Raw genomic sequence first — 20,614 nt, 5'->3', positions numbered from 1 at the left:
GGCTGGGGTTAGTGCTCTTTTCAGAGTTCTATACAGAAAGAGTCTGTTGGTTTCCACAGCTATTCTTGTAACTTTTTATTTCAAGAGTTTCTCTGTTGCCAGGTAGTGGTGGCCCAGGCCTGTAATCCCAGCACTCAGGAGGCAGATTTCTGAGTTTGAGGCCAGCCTGGTTTACAGAGTGAGTTCCAGGACAGCCAGGGCTACACAGAGAAACCCTGTCTCGAAAGAAAAAAAAAAAAGAGTTTCTCTGTATAGCCCTGGCTGTCCTGGAACTCACTCTGTAGACCAGGCTGGCCTCAAACTCAGAAATACACCTGCCTCTGCTTCCTGAGTCCTGGGATCAAAAGTGTGCGCCACCACTGCCTGGCTTTGTAACTGTATGTGAACACAAGTATAATCAAATATGTGCACAAGGCACAGACAGAAGGCATCAGAGCCCTTGGAACTGGAGTTGCAAGTAGTTGTGAGCCACCTAACATGAGTACTGAGAGGACTTTGAAAGAACTACAAGTATTCTTAACCACCATGCCATCTCTCTAGTCCTATTCCTGTAACTATTTTTAAATAATGTCAAAAAGCTGCGAAGAATCCTAGAGTCTAGGAAAGTGAGAAAGCTCAGTTGATAGAATATGATATGGAAGCCAGAATGAAGCTCTTTTGGGAAAACAGTCAAAGTCAACATGAGGGAATAAAATCATCAAAGGGCAGTAATCTCACATAAAATTTTAAAAATTACTATTTAATTTCCAAAGATTAGCTGGAACTTGGAAAAAATGAAATTGGAGCCCTATATCTACATATATACAAAATCCAGTTTCAAATGGACTCATAACAAATGATAAAGGCAAAACTTTAGGAATTGTAGAATATATAGGAGACTATAAATTTAGAAAGTGGATTTTGTTTGTTTTATTTTTTTGTTGTAGTTTGGTTGGTTGGGTTGTAATATTTTTATTCTTTTTTGAGGGGAGCAGGGTCTCTGCATTGTCCTAACTGTCCTGAAACTCACTCTGTAGACCAGGCTGGCCTCAAACTCAGAGATTCACCTGCCTCTGCCTCCCAAGTGCTGGGATTAAAGGTATGTGCCAACACACCTGGCCAGTTTTTGATTTTTCTTTTATACTTTCATATATGTACCAATGAATATGGATCATATCCATCCTCATATCAACCTCTATGTCCTCTAAAGCCACATTATATCTCACCCTTTTTGTGATTCAGAGTCCCAATTAGTACTACATACATGTGCATAGTATGCACCTGCAAGAAAATTCTCTTCCTCAGCAGGTGTCAGCTTCTGTTAGCTCTTCAACTGGAATGGAGCCACATGAGCTCCTCACCCATCCATGCTGGAAGGTTCACTGGCTTGCTCTTTTACAGGTCTGGTACAGGTCTCTTGCAGGTAACCACAGCTGCTGGAAATTCATGAGTGCATGGATCGGTCATGTCTAAAAGGCAGCATTTCACGGTACTCCTCTCCATCCTCAGCTCTTTCCATTCTATCTATTCCTTGTAACATAACGGCCCCTGGACTTTGGAGTAGTGGTGATATACCTCTCATTTCGGGCTAAGCACTCAATAGTCACTCATTCTCAACCATTTGAGCATTTATGAGTTTCTGCATAAACTGGCCTAGAGCAAAAAAAAAAAAAAAAAAGTTCCTGGACCACAGTTGAGAGCAGCACTAAACTATGACTATAAATACAGATATTTAGAAGGCAGTTTGACAAAAATGACCATTTAGAAAAACAATACTAGTAGGTTCTCCCCTAGGGCCTATGACCTCCCCAGACATGGACTTTTGACCAGATTTACAGTACCAGGTGTGAATTCCCTTTTTTGGACCAGGACCAGGTTTCAAATCTAATCAGAGAGTGGTTGGTTACACACCATAATAGTCATGCCATTATTACACCAGTGGACACATCTTACCTGGAAGGTTGGTATTATAACATGCAGGGTCCACTGCTGGGTAAGATGTCTTTTCTACCCTAGTGGCTTGCCTAGCACCTTCTGGAACTCTGAAAGCTAGTCAGCATGGAGGAAATTGCCTTGTCAGTTCCAGATTTCTCTATTCTCAGCAGCTAAATGTGTGAGGTCTTTAGCACTAGGCTCTTAGCATCTAGTTATGGTGAACAACCAAGAGAAAACACAGCAGTAGCCTATGTTTAGGCACCTCTGGGAACACCCCTAACCAATAACTTGGCATTGAGCTATTTATGTAGTAACTCATTTCTTCTGGGAACATCCATGATTTTTTTAAAACAAGGCCTCCATAGTCCATGATGGCCTGTAGCTTTACTATTTAGCTCAGATTAGCCTCCAATTTTTCAGTCCTCCTATCTCAGCCTCCCAACTGCTGGGATTATGGGTTTGAGCCATCATACCTTACAAGAAATTTCTTTAATGACTAGAAACACTTCTTTCAAAGAAAAAGGTAGGCAAATGTGACTAAATTTAAGTTTACCAAAATTCACCATGAGGATGTAAAATGAGAGCTAGAAGAGGACTCAGTGGATTGGAGCACTTACTGGGCCATGGAGGAGCACACATTTAATCCCAGCACGGGAGGCAGTGGCAGACAAATCTCTGCATTCAAGGCCAGCCAGATCTACAGAGAGAGTTCTAGGACTACAGTGAGAAACCCTGTCTTGGAAAAAAAAAGAAATAAAAATATTTGAGGAGATAGATTTACCCTAATTTGAACACTACATAAAATATGTATGTATTGAAACAAAGTACCCAGATTTACCCTAATTTGAACACTACATAAAATATGCATGTATTGAAACAAAGTACCCAGATTTACCCTAATTTGAACACTACATAAAATATGCATGTATTGAAACAAAGTACCCAACAAATATGTATAATTTTATTTAATACATCTGTGAAAAGTAAACATTTTAAATACAAAACATTCCTAAAATGAACACAAGATGAATGGGCACTATACAAAGCAATAAACAAAATGGTTGACCACATGAAAAGGTGTGAGACCTCATTAACAATAAAGAAAAATTCTATTGAAGTCAGTAATTATGGACTGATACGATGGTTTATCAGATAAAGGCATTTGCAGCCAGGCCTGATGCGAGTTTGATCACTGAATTCCACATGGTGGACGGAAAAAGCTGACTCCTGCAAGTTGTCCTAAGACCTCCACAAGTACACTGTGGTATAAGTGCACATGCATGCACACACAGGTAACCACTACTGTTATATGGGTTTTTATTATGTGAGTGTGTGTGTAGAAGTCAGAGAACAACTTACAAGGGTGAATTCTCTTTCACCATGTAAAGCAAAGGTCCTCTCCTTCCATCATGCACATCTAAGGGATGGAAGGTGGCAAGCCCTTCTCCCCACTGAGCCATCTCTCTGGCCCCTTTGTGATTTGAATATTATATTTTATTTTACACCATTGTATCTAACTTGACTACAGTAGTTACAGAGAGACTGGTGGCTATAGATAATCTAAGTCCATCTTGCAATAAATACTGGCCGAGAAGCTATATTAGTTTCATATTATAATAAATCATCCCAAACTTAATAAACCAATACAAACTTTCATACAGTTCTGGAAAGTAGACCACCAAGATGGGTCTCAGTGGACTAGGATCTGAACTCAGGTCCCCAGGCTTGCATAACAAGCACTTTACCCACTGAGCCATCACCCCTAGCCCTGGAAACAGTCTTTAACCCAGCCTTTACCTCATTTTTTTTAGGTGTGGATCTAGGCTTTAATGATGAGCCATCTCTCCAGCCCTCTGACTTCTTTAAAGAAGCACTACTCAAAGCCACTATCCTTATCTTTTTTATTAACTTAAGTGGTCTCCACATTGGCCTTCTAGCTTTTTCTACATTGTTTCCTATTACCCATTCATCACACAAACAAGCAGCTTTCTTTTCTGAAATACCACTTCCCCTTTATTTTATTACTTATTATCTAGTAAGATAATCAACCCATATTCTTTCATATTTTGGGAAGCCCAGTTTGGACATGTGAGTGGGGGGACAGGTTACAAACAAAAAAATCTTATATTTCTCTAGTCTTATCTGTTTGAAATCCTCCACAAACCTCTCATTACATTGAGATTCAAACTCATACCAGGGTCTTTTTTGGAGGTGGTTCAAAAACAAACTTTTTATTACATTTTATTTTATTTGGGGGGTGGGTATGTACATGTGGAAGTCAGAGGACAACTTGTAGGAGTTCGTTCTCTACCATGTGGGACCAGGGATCAAACTCAGATCATCAGGCTTGTTAACAAGTACCTTTATCCACTGAGCCATTTCACCAGCCCTTGATACATTTTTCTTGAGACTGGTCCTTATTCTGTATTTGAAGAGGACCTTGAACTTCTGATCTTCCTGTCTCCACCCCCCCCCCCAATACTGAGATGAATAGGCATGCATTACTCAGTCCAGGTTTACATGGTGCTGTGGATTACACCCAGAGCTCCATGCATGCTAGCAAGCACTTTACCACACTCCAAGCCCATTACTATAGGCTCTTAAGAGCCAGTCTTTACACACCTTTGCAATCTGTCTCATGCTGCTATCTCTTGGTTATAGTACTCCAGGCATACTGACCTCTCTTCACAAACTCCACTTCTTACTATAGCTATAACTTCAAATAACCATTTTGTAACTGAAATAGTTGACATCAACAAGTAAAAAATATATAGCCCATATCTAAGTTTGGAAGCCTGATAAAATAGAGATCAATGAACCAGTTCCCCAAGTTAAGATAGGTGTAGTTGAAATCTTAGAACTTAAAGACTGGTAAAGTATTACAACTTCAAACAACCCTGGGTGACACAGTGAAATCCTGTTAGAAAAAAAAACCTCAACATATAGAAATTATTGGTCCCACTGAAATGTCTGGTCTCTTTTCAAACAATGCAAAATCTATTGTTCTCTCTGTAATATTATCTACTGCATACATAAGGATCCATGAATAGCATTTTTAAAGTTTTCTAGTCTTTTAAAACACTTGGAAGACATTTACTTTAAAGCTCCTTACAAAGATTTTGATTTTATTAGTTCTTTGGGAATTTGTACAATGTGTTTTGATCATAGTCACCCTGTTTCCAACCCTTCTCAGACCCAGCCCCTTTCCCTGCCCACCCAACTTTATGTTCTTTATTTTTTTCACCCATCAAGACTAATTTGTGCTGACAACATATATTTGACTTGTGGCCTTCTACTGGAACATGGTCAACCCAAGAGTGGACTTGCAGAGCATAGTACACACCTTTAACCCAGGCAAAGGGGGCAGAAGCAGGCAATCTCTGAATTCACTGCCAGCCTGCCTGGTCTACAGAACAAGTTCCAGGACAGTAGAGCTACACAGAGAAACCCTTTCTTAAAGAAACAAAAACATTAAAAAAGAGACTGGGGTCTCCCCTCCCAGCAGCTGTCCATTGCTAACAGCTCTCTCACTAGGGGTGGGGGTCCAAGACCCCCTTCCTCTCTGCATGCTCTGGCTTGAGCTTACACAAGGTCTATGCATGCTAACAAAATCTCTTGTGAATTCATACATGCAGCTTCCCCTGCTATGTGCACAGGACACCATTTTTCTATATTCATCCACCATGCCTGACTCTTAAGTCTTTCCACCCCTTTCTACAATGATCACTGAGACTTGAAGAGGGGATGTGATATAGAGGTCCCATCTAGGGGTGAGCATTTCACAATCTGCTATTCTCTGCCCCTGGACCTGCTTACAAACACTTTAACTTAAGGAGTGCAATGGTTAGACTTGCTTTCAGAAAGATCCCCATGGTAGCCAGGGCAGAGAGAATTTTAACATGGATTAACAAAGGTGATCAGGGATTCTGGGAATATTGTCTGACCTTAGACTGAAGCTTGACTTAGTAGTATAACAGCAGAGACTGAGGATACAGATAATGAAACACCATAAAGTATAATCAAGATATAAAACATCAGAAAGTAAAACCAGGATCATAGCTAGTGAGATATTATAAGGGAAAAAGAAATGAAGGTATGGTATAGTCAAGGACAATGTCATCATTAAACAGCCATTCCACCTCTCGTTGCTCCAGATGTATAAGTTCGACCTTGCACCAGATCCCAAGGAGCTAGCAGCCATTGAGGCTAGAAGAAATCGTGAAAAGGAACGACAATGCCGATTCTTCAATGTGCGGAACCGAGTCATGGGGGTGAGTGGGTAATGGGTAACTTTACAAGACTGGGATTAGCCAGGCGGTGGTGGTGGTGGTGGCGGCGGTGGGGTGGCACACGCCCTTAATCCCAGAACTTGGGAGGAATTCGAGGCCAGCCTGGACTACAGAGTGAGTTCCAGGACAGCCAGGGCTACACAGAGAAACCCTGTCTTGAGGGGGGTGGGGAATAAGACTGGGATTACTTGCCCGTATGGCTAGAAAGGAATGTAGCAGTACATTATAACCCTTCTGGACTCAAGCATGCCCTAGGACTGGAAAGGCAAGAGCTAGGAGACCAACCTCATATGCCTGGGCAGGGCTTAGGAAGAGAGGCAGGATTGTGAAGAAAGATGATAGGGTGACAGCTGGCTCTCCTCTGGTCAGTCTTGGACTATAGCTGGTTCTGGAGAAACAATGTGGAACCATAATAGGGTATAAAGAAAATTTGATACTACATAAACCTAGGATATTTCTGCAAGGCTAAATATGATGACATTGTTATATTAGTTGCTTTTCTTATTACTGTGATAAAATACCTGACAAACTCAAGGAAGGAAAGGTTTGTTTTGGCTCATTTTAAGTATATAGTCCATTATTGGAGGAAAAGAGCTGGAGGTGGCTGGTCAATTTGCACCCATACTTAGCAAGCAGAGTTCAGCTCATTTTTCTCCTTTTTGTTCAGTCCATGACACTAGTCCATGGTATGGTACTGCCTACAGTTAGGGCAGGTTTCCCCCACGTGAAATAGACATGTCCAAAAGTTTCTCTACTAAATAATTCTAGATGCTGTCAAGCCGACAATATTTCCTATATCATATCATTTATTTCGGAGGAGCATATGGGACCACAGTGCATACATACATGACTATAGAGGTCAAAAGATAACTTCCGTCCACCATGTGGTTCTCTGGTATCCAACTTGGTTGTCAGGCGTAAACTTTGCCCATGAAACCATCTTACCAGACCATGTTGTCAATAGTAACCTTCACCAAGGTCACCAGCTGTGACCCAAGCTGAGGGAGACAGACTGAAGGAATGTTTATTTTTCACCCTTTCATACTATTTTGAAATATTTTCAGTGAATTATAATAAAAAGGGAAATACTGATAGCTTTAAAAAACAAACAATTGCTGAGTGAGTGGGTAGAGAAAGGATCCAGGAAAGACACCATACTTGTGTTCAAAGCCAGGTCTGCTATTATATATGTATGGCTTATGGTGCATGACCTATCTTTTCCTCCTCTGTAAAAAGAGACCAAATAAAGCATTGAGATATCAACTTTGAAAAAAATCAGAGCTTATTACCTGACCAAAAGCAAACTGAAGTTTGAGTAGTCTGAGATTCTGGAATTTGCAAGAATTTCCTCAGGACCTACCCTGGACCAAGCACTATGTTGGACAGTGGGGAATACAGTGATAGCTAAGGCCTAGCTTCTCCCCCAAAACAGCTCACAGCCTAGTGGAGGAGATAATAGAGAGGCTAATGTCAATACAATATGGCAAGTGGGTCCTAGAGTCTATGAGGGTAGAAGCTTCCTGAGCAAGTCTTGAAGGGTAAATTGAAGTATGGTAAAGGGAGGAATGAAAGACTGTTCCAAAGGGAGGAAACAGTTGGAACAAAAGCTGTGGGTTTGAAACAGCATAAGATGTGCAGAGAACTAGAAGTGCAGTTCCTTCCAGTACTGTGAGAGGAGCCGGGGAAAGGGGAAGGAAGAGATAAAGGCAGAGAAGCAGCAGCCAGATGACAGAGGTGTTTACAGGCTTTGTTCGGGGGTTAGAGCTTTATCCAGGAGATCCTGGAGAGTTACAGGGTAACTTTGAAGAGGGTAATTCCGAAACAGCATCCTTTAGGGCATTCAGTGTACATGCTCAGACCCCACTCTAACTTAGCTCCTTTCTTTGAGATGCAGGTGGATGTGGAAGCGCTCAACTACCAGGTGGAGGAACGAAAGTTCCGGGAGGCAATAGAGCGAAGCAAAGATATGGCTTATGGTAAATACTCAAGGCTGGGGCAAAACAAAGGTATAATCCAGAAAGAGCGGCCTGAAGTTGGGCAATTCTGCCTCAGAATGGAGCCTGAGGCTCTGAAGGGTGATGAGACATACCAAATGACATTGGGAAGAGGCTTGGAAGCAGAGGTTGACTGGGCTCTGTTCTAGGTGTCTTCATGTATGTCCCTGTCAATCACTCTTAGGTACCAAGCATGCACACTATGATCTGGTGGCACAGATGCTAGAGAAAGAAGAGGCAGAGCGAGCATGCCGGCTGTCCAAGAGAGTACAGGATTTTCGGGAACAAAGGCAACAATTCAAGAATGGACACGAATTCGACTTCTGGGATCCAGACCATCTCCAGGAGTTTCAGGTCCCTTATTGGGAGAATGAGGCATACTTCGGCCCAGCCAGCATGCAGTACTTCGTTGGAGAGGACCTGGACAGAGCCTCACACCTGAGAATGCAGCAGGAACAGCTGAGATACAACCTGGAGAAACAGCTACAGGAGCAACAGGCAGCCAGAGAAGAGGAGGCTCGAGCAGGTGAGGAGCACAGCAGGGAGTTCATCCTGCCTGGGTACAGCACTGTGTCAGGAGGTTCTTTACCCATACAGCTGAAGCGGAAAGGTGAGTCTGTACAAGTCCTAACTTCCCTGCTTTGGGCAAATGACTATTCCTCTCTATAATTCAGTTTGTCTTCTTCATTTCATGAGGCAGGGTCTTGCTATTTATGTTCAACCTAGTCTGGGCTAAACCTCAGCAATCCTCCTTCCTCAGCCTCCAGAATACTGTCGTTTCAAGCATATGCCATCTTGACAGCTCAGTTTCTTCATCTTTAAAATGGGGATTATAATCTACATCATATAGAATGTGTGTGTGTGTGTTAAGACTTTGAACTTGCTATGTAACCAAGGATAACCTTTAAGTTCTGACCTTCCTGCCTGTCTCTTAAGAGCTGGAATTAAAGGCATACACAACTACACTGGACTAGGCAGGGAGTTCTCTGAGACAGGATCTGATTCTGTGGTATCCTTAGAACCCAACAAATAACTTTGAGACTGAGACTTAAAGAAATTACATTATTTACTTAAGGCCACACAACTGAAAGGTGACAGAGCTTCATTGTCACCCAAGTTGCTATGCTTTGTAAACACCAAACACAAAGTATGTTGAACAAATAACTACTGCATGAATGGGCACTAGACTAGGCACGTCCAATGCCCTGCCTGTATTTCTCTGTAGCTCTGCTCAGTGACCAACTGCGCCTCGCCGCGGACACGCGGGCTGCTGAACTGGCTAGACTGGAGGAATCCTGTCGAGCAGCGATGAGGACTGCTATGGCCAATGCCAACAAAGCCCAGGTATGTTCGGAACCATCCAGTGTACTAAGCCCATCGCAATTCCTGAACAAAGTCCTGGGGAACCTTAGCCACACCTTTCTCCTTATATCCCATTTCAAACCAGTGTAAGCATTCTCATCTACCCAAGCCTTCCACCTAAGATGCTATTAAAGCATAAGTCCCGTCTCTCGCTACCCCAGATGTAGGGTGTTTAAGAACAGGCATTGACCTCCATCTCTGACCTCTCAGCCTAAGGCCTTCCTAAGTACAGAGAAATTCCCTGGCTCTTCTGCCTCCACCATGCCTGTAGGTTCAGTAAAAATCCATGCTATGTCTCTCCCTTCTCTCTGGGATGGGTAGAGAAGGTGTTGGCTGTATTTTTCCAACACCTTTAAGTGAGTTTCCTAAGGCTGGGCCCCCAAATGTTTATATTTGGGGACCCTACTAGGCAGCCAAGCAAGCCCTGCAGCAGCGCCGTGAACAGCAGCAGCAACAGGAGGCCAACCTCGCAGAGATAAAGAAACATGTCACCAGTGACCTGCTGACCGAGAATCCTCAAGCTGCCCAAAGACCCAACGCTCCTCACCGGGTCCTGCCCTATTGTTGGAAGGGCATGAGTGCAGAGCAGAGAGCTGCCATCAGGAAAACCCAGGAAACCCAACGACAAGAAAAGAAGGAACAGCGCCAAGCCGAAAAGTTAGTGGAAGCTGAGTGGGGAAGCCAAAACAAACGGTTGGCCGAAGCAGCACTGGAGCTGGAAGAACAGGAGAGGGAACTGTGTGCAGAATTTCGAAGAGGACTGGGCTCCTTCAACCAAGAGCTAGCCAAGGATCAGCAAGCTCGGTGAGTTCTAGGGTGTAGCAATGGGGAGGAAGACCAGGGATAGGTGGGGAGGATGACAGAGCAGGGAGAGGGAAAACTCATCACCTGAGGCCTTTGAATTTTCACAGGCAAAATTATCTGAATTCGGTCATCTACACCAATCAGCCTACTTCGCACTATTACCTACAGTTCAACACCAGCAGCCGCTGAGCTCAGGATGGCCACCTCCCTTCTCACAGGTGGCCAGGAGTCAAAAAAAAATGCTGCATACCTTCATTTCTAATCTCTGCCCAGTAGGAGGAAACTAAGCCCAAACCTCCACTGTCTACTCTAGGTAATAAAATTGTTCGATACAATCAACCACGTGTTAGAACAGCACTCATAGGTATGCGATACCTCCTCTCACAGTCCACACCAGAGCTCTCATGTATCCAACCTCAGAGCCTTCACTCTCTTCCCCATCTTAGTCCCCCTAGCACACAAGACTGCGCACACCCTGTAGGTTTGAGCATTTATTAGGCACAGAAGGTGAGTGGAGCAGAGTTACAAGGTGGCTGTTCGCTTTCCTTCAAACTGAAAAGGAGTCGGTGTTGGTCCTGCCTTGGCCCTTTAAGGCTGCATCCGAATGGCCCCATCCAGCCGGATGACCTCCCCATTCAAGAATGGGTTCTCGATTACGGTCTGGACCAGATGAGCATATTCAGCGGGGTCACCTAGTCGGCTGGGGAAGGGTACCTGGCTGGCCAAGAAGTTGCGCACTTTCTCTGGAAGGGTGGTAAGCAGTGGAGTGGCAAACAAACCTGGACAAGAATACCGGGATCAGAGGCTTGTTCTTGTTTTCAGTTACTCGGTTCTTCCTCCCTTTAGTGCTAAGCTGCTCCATTTAGGAAGTGGGCACCTTCTCTCATCTGCCTACAGGTCCCACCCAGTCCTACTGTGGCAAAAAGGTAAGAAAGAGAAATGTCTACCTGGAGCAATTGTTACCACACGGATGCCTATAGGAGCCAGATCTCGAGCAATGGGCAGTGTCATGCCCACTATGCCCCCTTTGGATGCAGAGTATGCAGCTTGTCCAACCTGGAAAAAGAGTGGAGAACATATGTGGGAGACCCCCCCCCAGAAGTCATTCAGCTAAGAGCCTCCCTCCCCAGCCCACCCCAGTCCACATACCTGGCCCTCAAAGGCAGCCACGCTGGCTGTGTTAACGATAACTCCACGTTGGCCTCCCTGGTCTGGTTCATTCTGGCCCATCTCCCCAGCAACCAGGCGGATCACATTGAATGTGCCTATGAGATTCACCTGGAAGATGGTAGAGCCATGATGTAGGATGTAGGGCAGGGGCTGCCTGGTTTCCTTCTATGCTTTGGGAGTACCCACCGCCACACATTCCTGCCCGTGGAGATCCGCCAAGGCCTTACATTGATAACCCGCTGGAAGTCCTCCAGGGTGTGGACCTTTTTGTTCTTTTGGTGGTATGTCTTAATGGCCACTGCGATGCCTGCACAGTTGACGGCCACATCGATGCGGCCAAACTTTTCTTTTGCTAGAGTCAAAGCTGCTTGTATCTCCTTCTCAGAGGTCACCTTGAAAGGAAGATATGAAGGAAAGGTATTTCTTTCCTAGCATACAGAAACTACTAAACTTAGAGAGGAGGGCAGACCCAGGCCTTGAGTGGGAACAGACCCGTGCCAGCACAAGGGGGTGGCAAGAATTAAAATAAAACAAATGATGATGAAAAGGGAAATAGGTTCTATAGAAAAGTGTTGCAAAACATTTTCTAGTCTGTATTCTCTTGATTCATATGCCCCTGCTTATTCTCAGTTGATATAGATTAGGGCACTATAAACAGTGTTTTTGGATTTTTTTCTCTTTTGCAAGTACTGATGACTAAACCCAGGTGCCTCCCACATGCTAGGCAAGAACTGTAGCACCGAGGTATAGTCCAATACAGTCTGTTCTGAAAATTACAGGAACATGACCTAGTTTTAAAAGAAAAAATCCCTACCTGCTGAGTTTAAGTTTTTCAACTCTGTAAATGTAAAGTTTCTGGGCAAGATATGCATTCCAACTGTCCATATCGTCTCCAGGAAATTCTGGTGTGTCCAGTCTTTTTATCCCCATGGTGCTGAGCCTGGCTTTAGCTTTCTTACTGCAAGGCTCTCAGAGTGCTCAAGACTCGGGTCAAAACTAAAAGGAGATGAGTTCCCCCATGCTTACGTATGTCTGTGTGTGTCTGTGTGTGTCCGCGCGCTCGCACGTGCACAAAATGTACCTGCCAGGGCGCATGTGTGGAGGTCAGAGTTGTATCTCTCATTCTATCATATGGTTCCCAGGGATCAAAGTAAGGTTGTCATGGATGCCATCCAGTCCATTCACCCACTAAGCCATCTGACCGAGCCCAGACTGCACTCCTATGGAAGGAATCCCCCAAGTTTCCTCATGCACACCCTAGCCGAGTCACGACTCACATTTGCTGGGGCAAATATGCAGCTTTCTCCTAACTTCTTGGCTTGGGCTTCGCCGTCTGAGTTAGGCACATCCAGAAGTACAGCTGTGGCCCCTTGTCCCACCAGTCTTTTGGCCGTAGCCAGGCCAAGGCCCGAGGCTCCTCCCGTTACTACTGCAACCAAGCCCTGTAAGGAGGAACGAGGTGAACCGCTACTGTCCGGACCCCCGTCCACCACCACCACCACCTTTTCATTTGCCAATTCTAGAATTCGGCGAAGAAGTGGGGACGGTCAGTGACTTAGATGTGCTTCCTCTCCTCAGCGGTGAGACCTGGGGGGAGGGGCGTGTCAGCCCAGGAATGTGTTTTCCGTGACCCCTCACATACATATGCAGGTGAACGTTGGCTGTTCACCCATTGAGCCCAACCGCCGCCCAACCACGCCAGGCCAAGCAGCACCCTTTTCTCCAGGCACAGACCTCTCCTGTCTCGTTCCTGCCCGCGCAGTCCTAGCCTGCATAAAAACAAACGTTAGAGGCACAGAGCAGTCTACCTTCACGCTCCGAACTGCCGCAGCCATCTTGCACGAGCCTCGCCACCGGAGGAGAGCTTTCAGTGCCTCTTGCACATGCGCTCGCTGATTGGCCGACGCAGAGCCGCCTCCTGAGCTGTGGCGGGTGGGGGGCGGAGAGCAGTCGCCGCGCAGAGGGGGTGGGGGCGATAGGGGCGTGGCCTGCTGCCCCGGACGTTGGAAAGGGAAAAGTTTCGATCCCAGGCTAAGAAACGTTTCCTTTTTAGAAAAAAACTAGTGGCACCAGCGTGAAATCATGACTCTTTCGTCCTGCTCTCTAGCTGATCTTTTGGCAGACAGCTCCACCGGAAAAATCCAGGGCGAAGATAGAAACAGTCCCTTCAGAAACTGAACCCCGTTCTCAGGAAAGCTTTCAAGTGTAAATGAAACCGATTCCTATGCTGCCAGGTGCTACCCGGGCCTGGGCGTACACGGGGTGTAATAAATGTCCATATTCCCAAGGAGGACACGGTTCATTTAGGAAAAGATAAAATTGCAGGATAGACAACTAAAAGAGCAGAGAACCTGATTTTTTTTCCAGTGATGAAATCAAACCCTAAGGCCTTGTACCTGTTAAGCAAGCACTCTACCGTACAGCTACAAACAGCCCAACTACAGATTCCAGAATACTCAGCTGAGAATGAGGAAAAGAAGATTCTGAAGTACAGACAGGCAGCAGAGACACAAATAAGTTGAAGTAAGGATAGAGAGAGGCCAGGCAAATTAAACTTTTATGCAGGGGACAGGGCATGTCACTAGGAGATAGACATAGGAGGCAGGCCTTATGAAGCATGTACTTCTGTAAAGCAGACTCAGAGTCAAGGACATCTCTCATGAGCTCAGCCTTTGGTCTGTTTCTGTGTTCAGTGCCCAGATCACACATTGTAGAGCAGACCTCATCTAGAGATTGTTGTTAAAAACTCAGGTCTCTGGTCATCCTACAATATCTTTCAGTCAATACTCAATTAGGGACTTGAGGGTGGACATCTAAACTGTCTTCAATCCATATTTTGTCTCAACTCAAAGTCTTCAGGCCCACAAATCTGAGCCTACACTTTCTGCCTATAAAACTGCCTATGTCCTTGCTATGTTAACTATTTTCCCATCTACTTCCCTATCAAGGAAAAACGTCCCTCAAGGACTCTTGGTTGTTGATAGCCAGTATAAGTATACTGATTTTTACTACTTTAATCAAAGCACTTAGCACCAGATTAGAAGTCTTTATTTTTTTATTCGGTTTTTTGGATTTGGTTTTTCCGAGACAGGGTTTTTCTGTGTAGCCCTGGCTGTCCTGGAACTCACTCTGTAGACCAGGCTGGCCTCGAACTCAGAGATCCACCTGCCTCTGCCTCCCAGAGTGCTGGGATTACAGGCGAGTGCCACCACCGCCCGGCAGAAGTCTTTATTTTTTAACTGCCACCCTGTGTGTGTGTGTGTGTGTGTGTGTGTGTGTGTGTGTGTGTGTGTAGTCAAAAGGGCAACTATAGGACTTGATTCTCTCCTTCCATCATGTGGGTTTGGGGAATCAAACACAGATCATTAGGCTTGGTGATGGCGCCTTTACCTACTGAGCCATTCTACCAGTCCCAGACTTACAATCCAAATGTCTATGTGAAGTGTTCCTATCAACTATGACTCTAGTGTTCTGGAGGCAGAAGCAGAATAACTATAGGAAATTTTGAAGCCATGGTGGTTTACATAGCCAAACTTAGGCTAGTCAGGAATATACTACGTGGTGAGACCCTGTCTCAAAGGGAGGGGGGCAATTTTGTACTCAAAAAAAAAAAAAAAGGCATTCTTCTCTGGCCTAATATACTTACTTCAGTTATAGTGGACTCCTTTGTGTTCATTTTTACATTTTAAAAATTGATTTATTACCTCGTATATTATATCCTGACCACAGTTTCCCGTCCTTCCTTCTGCCCCTGCCTTATTCCAGTTCCTCCCTCCCCCATCCACTCTTCCATTTCCCTTCAGAAAAGGGCAAGCCTCTCAGGGATATCAGCCAAGCATGGCAGAGCAAGTTGCATTAAGATTAGGCACCTTGGCTCTCGGCTCCTCCCTGTTCCAGAGACAGCTGCATCTTCTAGTGTAGTGTCAGCCTCATCCTGTAGACAAAATGGTGAAGGTCGGTGTGAACAGATTTGGCCTTAATGGGTGCCTGGTTACCAGGGCTGCCTTCTGCTCTGCACATGGCACAGTGGAGATTGTTGCCATCAACGACCCCTTCATTGACCTCAACTACATGGTCTACATGCTCCAGTCTGACTCCTCCCATGGCAAATTCAACAGCACAGTCAAGGCTGAGAATGGGAAGCTTGTCATTAACGGGAAGCCCATTGCCACCTTCCAGGAGCGAGGTCCCGCTAACATCAAATGGGGCGATGCTGGTGATGAGTATGTCATGGAGTCTACTGGCATCTTCACCACTATGGAGAAGGCTGGAGCCCACTTGAAGGGTGGGGCCAAAAGGGTCATCATCTCCACCCCTTCTGCCGATGCCCCCATGTTTGTGATGAGTGTGAACCATGAGATATATGACAAGTCACTCAAGATTGTCAGCAATGCATCCTGTACCACCAACTGCTTAGCTCTCCTGGCCAAGGTCACCCATATAACTCTGGCATCGTGGAAGGGCTCATGACCACCGTCCATGCCATCACTGCCACTCAGAAGACTGTGGATGGCCCCTCTGAGAAGCTGTGGTGTGATGGCCATGGGGCTGCCCAGAACACCATCCCTGCATCCACTGGTGCTGCCAAGGCTGTGGGCAAGGTCATCCCAGAGCTGAATGTGAAGCTCATTGGCATGGCCTTCCATGTTCCTACCTGCAATGTACCTGACATAGATCTGACATGCCACCTGGAGAAATCCACCAAGTAGGATGACATCAATAAGGTGGTGAGGCAGGCATCTGAGGGCCCACTGAAGGGCATCCTGGGCTACACTGAGGACCTGGTTATCTTCTGCAATTTCAACAGCAACTCCCACTCCTCCACCTTTGATGCTGGGGCTGGCATTGCTGTCAATGACAACTTTGTAAAGCTCATGTCCTGGTATGACAATGAATACAGCTACAGCAACAGGGTGGTGGGTCTCATGGCCTCCATGGAGTAAGAAGCCCTGGCCCGCCCACCCCAGCAAGGACACTGACAGTAAGAGAGAGGCCCTCGGTTGCTGAGGAGTCCCTCTCCCAACCTGGCCCCCAACACTGAGCATATCCCTCACAATTTCCATCCCAGACCCCCATAATAACAGGAGGAGCCTAAGGAGCCCTCCCTACTCTCTTGAATACAATCAATAAAGTTCGCTGCACCCCCCAAAAGAAGATTAGGCACCCCCCTGCATATTAAGGCTGGAGATCTCAAAAGCAGGCAAAAGTATCAAAAAAAGACCCTACTGCCACTGTTAGGAGTCCCACAAAACCACCAATGAAGTGGGAATTTCTGGTTCCTTTGGAGCCTCAGTTATGCTATATGATGTTTTGCTAGGGCAGACAGGTGAAAGGATGTTTTGCTGAAGCAGACATGTAAGAGGTCGTGTAATGTTTAGAAAGAATATAAATATGACCCCACAGACAGTGGAAGGAGGCTCTGGCTTTGGTTTGCCTTGCTCTGCCTCGTTGTCGTTGCTGACTATGGATTAGCAACATTGTGTTGCTGACCTTTGCCTGCTATGACTTCATAGAGAGTAAATCGCCAAAGAATTCATGGTATACCAGTGGCTTCTTGCTACTTCTGCAGAATCATGCTAATTGGCAGAGCCTTGCCATTTCTTTTGGATCGAACTGCCTTTGCTGATTCATGGCTGGTGTTTGCAGAGAAGACTGGACTGCCATTACTGATTCCTGTTGGTGTTGTGCTAGAGGACTGGACTGCTGACAATGAAGATTGGAATCCCCCCCCCCCCAAGAACTATTTCTAAACAGGTCCACAACCCTTGTTCCCTCTCTGATGACAACTGGGTTAGGCACTAATCTAAGAGTACAGAAAAATATCATTAAGCATCATTTCAATGACTTTTTTCCAGTCACAATTGGTTCTATCCTTGGTCTCTGGGCTATGTGCCCTCTGGTTTTTGGTCCTCCAGGTAGTGTCACAGGTGGCCTCCCTCTCATGGTCTCAGACTGAACCAGTCATTGGTTAGCTACTCCCACAATTTCTGCACCACCTTTACCCCAGCACATCATCTGGCAGGACACATTGTAGGCTGAAGGTTTTGTAACTGAGTTGATGTCTCAAATCCTCCACTAGAAGTCTTGCCAGGTTGTAGGAGCTGGCCAGTTCTGACTCCTTATCCTGCATTACTAGGAGTTTTAGTTAGGGTCATCTTAATAGATTCCTGGAAGTTTCCATTGCACAAGGTTTCTAGCTTGCCCCCAAATTGTCCCTCCCCCTAATTCCAGTTGTCTTTCCCAGGACTCTTTTCCCTCCTTCCTCTCCCCACCTGATCCCTCCTGTTCCCATCCCCCCAGTCCACCTGCAATATCTATTCTATCTTCCCTCCCCAGGGAAATAGAACCATGTTACCCTCTTGAGTTCTTGTCATTTAGCCTCTCTGAGTCTGTAGATTGTAGCATAATTACCGTTTACATTGTAGTTAATAGCCACTTATAAGCAAGTACATACAATGTTTGTCTTTCTGGGTCTGGGTTGCCTCTCTCAGGATGATTTTTTTCTAGTTCCATCATTTGTCTGTAAATTTCAGGGTGTCATTTTTTTTATTAAATTGTTTTATTTACATTCTAAATGTTGCCCCCTTCCCTGTCCTTACTCCCAAAGTTCTTCACCCCTTCCCCTCCACTTTGCCTCAAAGAGGGTATTCCCTCACTCTCCCACTCCCAGTCCCCCACCTCACCTGCCCCTAGCATCCCTGAGGCATCAAGCCTCTACAGGACTAGGCATCCTCTCCCACTGAGGACAGACAAGGCAGCCCTCTGCTACATATGTGCCAGGGACCACAGATCAGCCCATGTGTGCTCTTTGGTTGGTGGCTCAGTCTCTGTGAGCTCCCAGGGGTCCGGGTTAGTTGACACTGTTGGTCCAGTTAGTTGACACTGTTGTTCTTCCTATGGGGTTGCCATCCCCCTCCGCTCCTTCAGTTCTTCCTCCAACTCTTCCATAGGGGTCCCTGACCTCAGTCCAATGTTTGGCTGTGAGTATCTGCATCTGTCTCAGTCAGGAGCTGGTACAGCCTCTCAGAGGACAGCCATGCCAGGCTCCTGTCTGTGAGCACAACATGGCAGCAGTAATAGTGTCAGGGTTTGGTGCTTGCGCATAGGATGAATCCCAAGTTAGGCCAGTCACTGGATGATCTTTCTTTAAGTTCCTGTGTCTCTTCATTTCCTTTAGACAAGAACAATTCTTTGTCAAAAATTTTGAAGATGTGTCTGTGGCCCCATCTTGCCACTAGAGGTGGTCTCTTCAGGTTCTGTCTCCCCACTGTTGAACATTTCAGCTAAGGTCCTTGAGTCCTTGAGTGCTGGGAGCCTCTCACATCCCAGATTTCTGGAACTTTCTAGAGGCTCCCTCTGACCCCCCCCCCCAATCCTTGCAGCTGCATATTTTATTTCATCCTCTAGGCTTCTCTCCTCTCTCCCCCATATGTGATCCTACCTCCCTTTTCTCCACCCTCTCCCCTCTCCCATCTCCCACCCAGGTCCCTCCCTTCCTCAGCCTCCTGAGATTATTTTGTTCCCCCTTCTAAGTGGGATTGAACCATTCCCACTTCCTTCCTTGTTAAACTTGATACAGTCTGTGAGTTGTATCATGGCTATTCTGTACTTTTTGACTAATATCCACTTATCAGTGAGTATATACCACACATGTCCTTTTGGATCTGGGTTACCTTGTTCAGAAAGATATTTTCTAGTTCCATCCATTTGCCTGCAAAATTCATGATGTCCTTATTTTTAATAGCTGAGTAGTGCCAGGTAGTGGTGGCGCACACCTGTAATCCCAGCACTTTGGGAGGCAGAGGCAGGTGGATTCCTGAGTTCGAGGCCAGCCTGGTCTACAGAGTGAGTTCCAGGACAGCCAGGGCTACACAGAGAAAAAAACCAAATTCAAAAAAAAAAAAATAGCTGAGTAGTACTCCATTGTGTAAATGTACCACACTTTCTGTATCTATTCCTCTGTTGAGGGACATCTGGGTTTTTTCCAGCTTCTGACTATTATAAATGGGCTGCTATGAACAGAGTGGAGCATGGGTCCTTATGGTATGCCCAGGAGTGGGTCTTCAGGTAGAACTATTTCCAATTTTCTGAGGAACCACCAGATTATTTTCCAGAGTGGTTGTATCAGTTGCAATTCCACCAACAATGGAGAAGTGTTCCTCTTTCTCCACATCCTCACCAGCATGTGCTATCACTTGAGTTTTTGATCTTAACCTTTCTGATGGATATAAGGTAGAATCTCAGGGAAGTTTTCATTTGCATTTCCCTGATGACTAAGAATGTTTCAAGTAGAAACTTAAGGGCTCTTTGGAAACTCAGTTGTGTTGGATGGTGTTTTGCTGGGGAAAACACATGAAGGAGTGTTTTCCTGAAGTGGACACAGTTGAAAGGCTAAGGCAGACTTATAAAGAAACGTTTTTCTGAAGCAGGCACAGGTGAAAGGATGTTCTGCTAAAGCAAGGATGTGACAGGGCATGTGATGAAGGATCCTTCACTAATAACACGCATGCATTGGTCCACCTTACATTGTGTAGTTGAGCTCCATTTGTCGGGACTCCATAGAGAGAAAATGAGCCAAAACACGTGTGGTGGCATGCTGCAGTTTCTTGCCACTTCCACAGATAGGCTGATTGGCAGAGTGATGGCAGCTGAGACAGACGCATGTGCTGAGGCAAGACCCGTGGAGGAGACATGATGTTTGGAGGGAGGATAAAAAGGACTCAGTGGACAGTGACGGAAGCTAGGAGCTTGGCTTGCTGGTTCATCTTGTTGGTCTCGAGTCTTCACTGATCTTTGATTTGATGAGAGAGACACAGCCAAGAACTTCTCCTGGCATCCCTCTGGGTACCTCTGAGGCTGAGGCCTGGCTGTCTCTGCTAAGTAGTGCCACTGCTGCTGATTCCTGTTTGCTATCCCTATTCTACCAATCTGGACGGTTGGTGTATCCATGAAGTGTTTGCAAGTGGATCAAGCTGCCGCTGCTAATTCCCGTCAACTGAACTGTCGACTTCCTGACAACACAGATAGGCTTTGCTCCAAAGAACCATTCCTAAACAGATCCACTTCCCCTGTATCCTTTCT

The 20,614-nt window shown here is 45.6% G+C and overlaps 2 protein-coding genes and 1 pseudogene across 2 annotated transcripts; 2 read left to right on the top strand and 1 right to left on the bottom strand.

Annotated features, from left to right (window-relative positions):
* Positions 1-1,354: 1,354 nt before the first annotated feature.
* On the top strand, positions 1,355-10,689 carry Ribc1 (RIB43A domain with coiled-coils 1). The gene is made up of 7 exons (XM_052171260.1): positions 1,355-1,468; positions 6,069-6,185; positions 8,098-8,179; positions 8,382-8,723; positions 9,423-9,541; positions 9,969-10,363; positions 10,471-10,689. Exons 1-7 carry the CDS (start codon positions 1,445-1,447, stop codon positions 10,550-10,552), a joined length of 1,161 nt encoding a protein of 386 aa, XP_052027220.1. The 5' UTR covers positions 1,355-1,444; the 3' UTR covers positions 10,553-10,689.
* Positions 10,690-10,841: 152 nt separating this feature from the next.
* On the bottom strand, positions 10,842-13,454 carry Hsd17b10 (hydroxysteroid 17-beta dehydrogenase 10). The gene is made up of 6 exons (XM_052171262.1): positions 13,342-13,454; positions 12,811-12,975; positions 11,761-11,925; positions 11,513-11,641; positions 11,311-11,419; positions 10,842-11,142 (listed from the first exon to the last, which is right to left on the bottom strand). Exons 1-6 carry the CDS (start codon positions 13,366-13,368, stop codon positions 10,952-10,954), a joined length of 786 nt encoding a protein of 261 aa, XP_052027222.1. The 5' UTR covers positions 13,369-13,454; the 3' UTR covers positions 10,842-10,951.
* Positions 13,455-15,472: 2,018 nt separating this feature from the next.
* On the top strand, positions 15,473-16,476 carry LOC127675082 (glyceraldehyde-3-phosphate dehydrogenase-like; annotated as a pseudogene).
* The last annotated feature ends 4,138 nt before the right edge of the window (positions 16,477-20,614 follow it).

Source organism: Apodemus sylvaticus, chromosome X, assembly GCF_947179515.1.
Source record: "Apodemus sylvaticus chromosome X, mApoSyl1.1, whole genome shotgun sequence".
Taxonomy (NCBI): Eukaryota; Metazoa; Chordata; class Mammalia; order Rodentia; family Muridae; genus Apodemus; species Apodemus sylvaticus.
The sequence above is the reverse complement of the archived record's forward strand: the minus strand, read 5'-3'. Positions and strand labels throughout refer to the sequence as shown.

Coding starts and splice junctions, on each gene's coding strand:
- Hsd17b10 (XM_052171262.1), bottom strand. CDS start 13,368: ATGGCTGCGGCAGTTCGGAGCGTGAAG. Junction 11,926..12,810: donor GCATATTTGCCCCAGCAAAT/GTGAGTCGTGAC, acceptor CTTCCTTTCAAG/GTGACCTCTGAGAAGGAGAT. Junction 11,143..11,310: donor TGTGGTAACAATTGCTCCAG/GTAGACATTTCT, acceptor ATTCTTGTCCAG/GTTTGTTTGCCACTCCACTG.
- Ribc1 (XM_052171260.1), top strand. CDS start 1,445: ATGTCTAAAAGGCAGCATTTCACG. Junction 9,542..9,968: donor CCAATGCCAACAAAGCCCAG/GTATGTTCGGAA, acceptor GGACCCTACTAG/GCAGCCAAGCAAGCCCTGCA. Junction 10,364..10,470: donor GCCAAGGATCAGCAAGCTCG/GTGAGTTCTAGG, acceptor GAATTTTCACAG/GCAAAATTATCTGAATTCGG.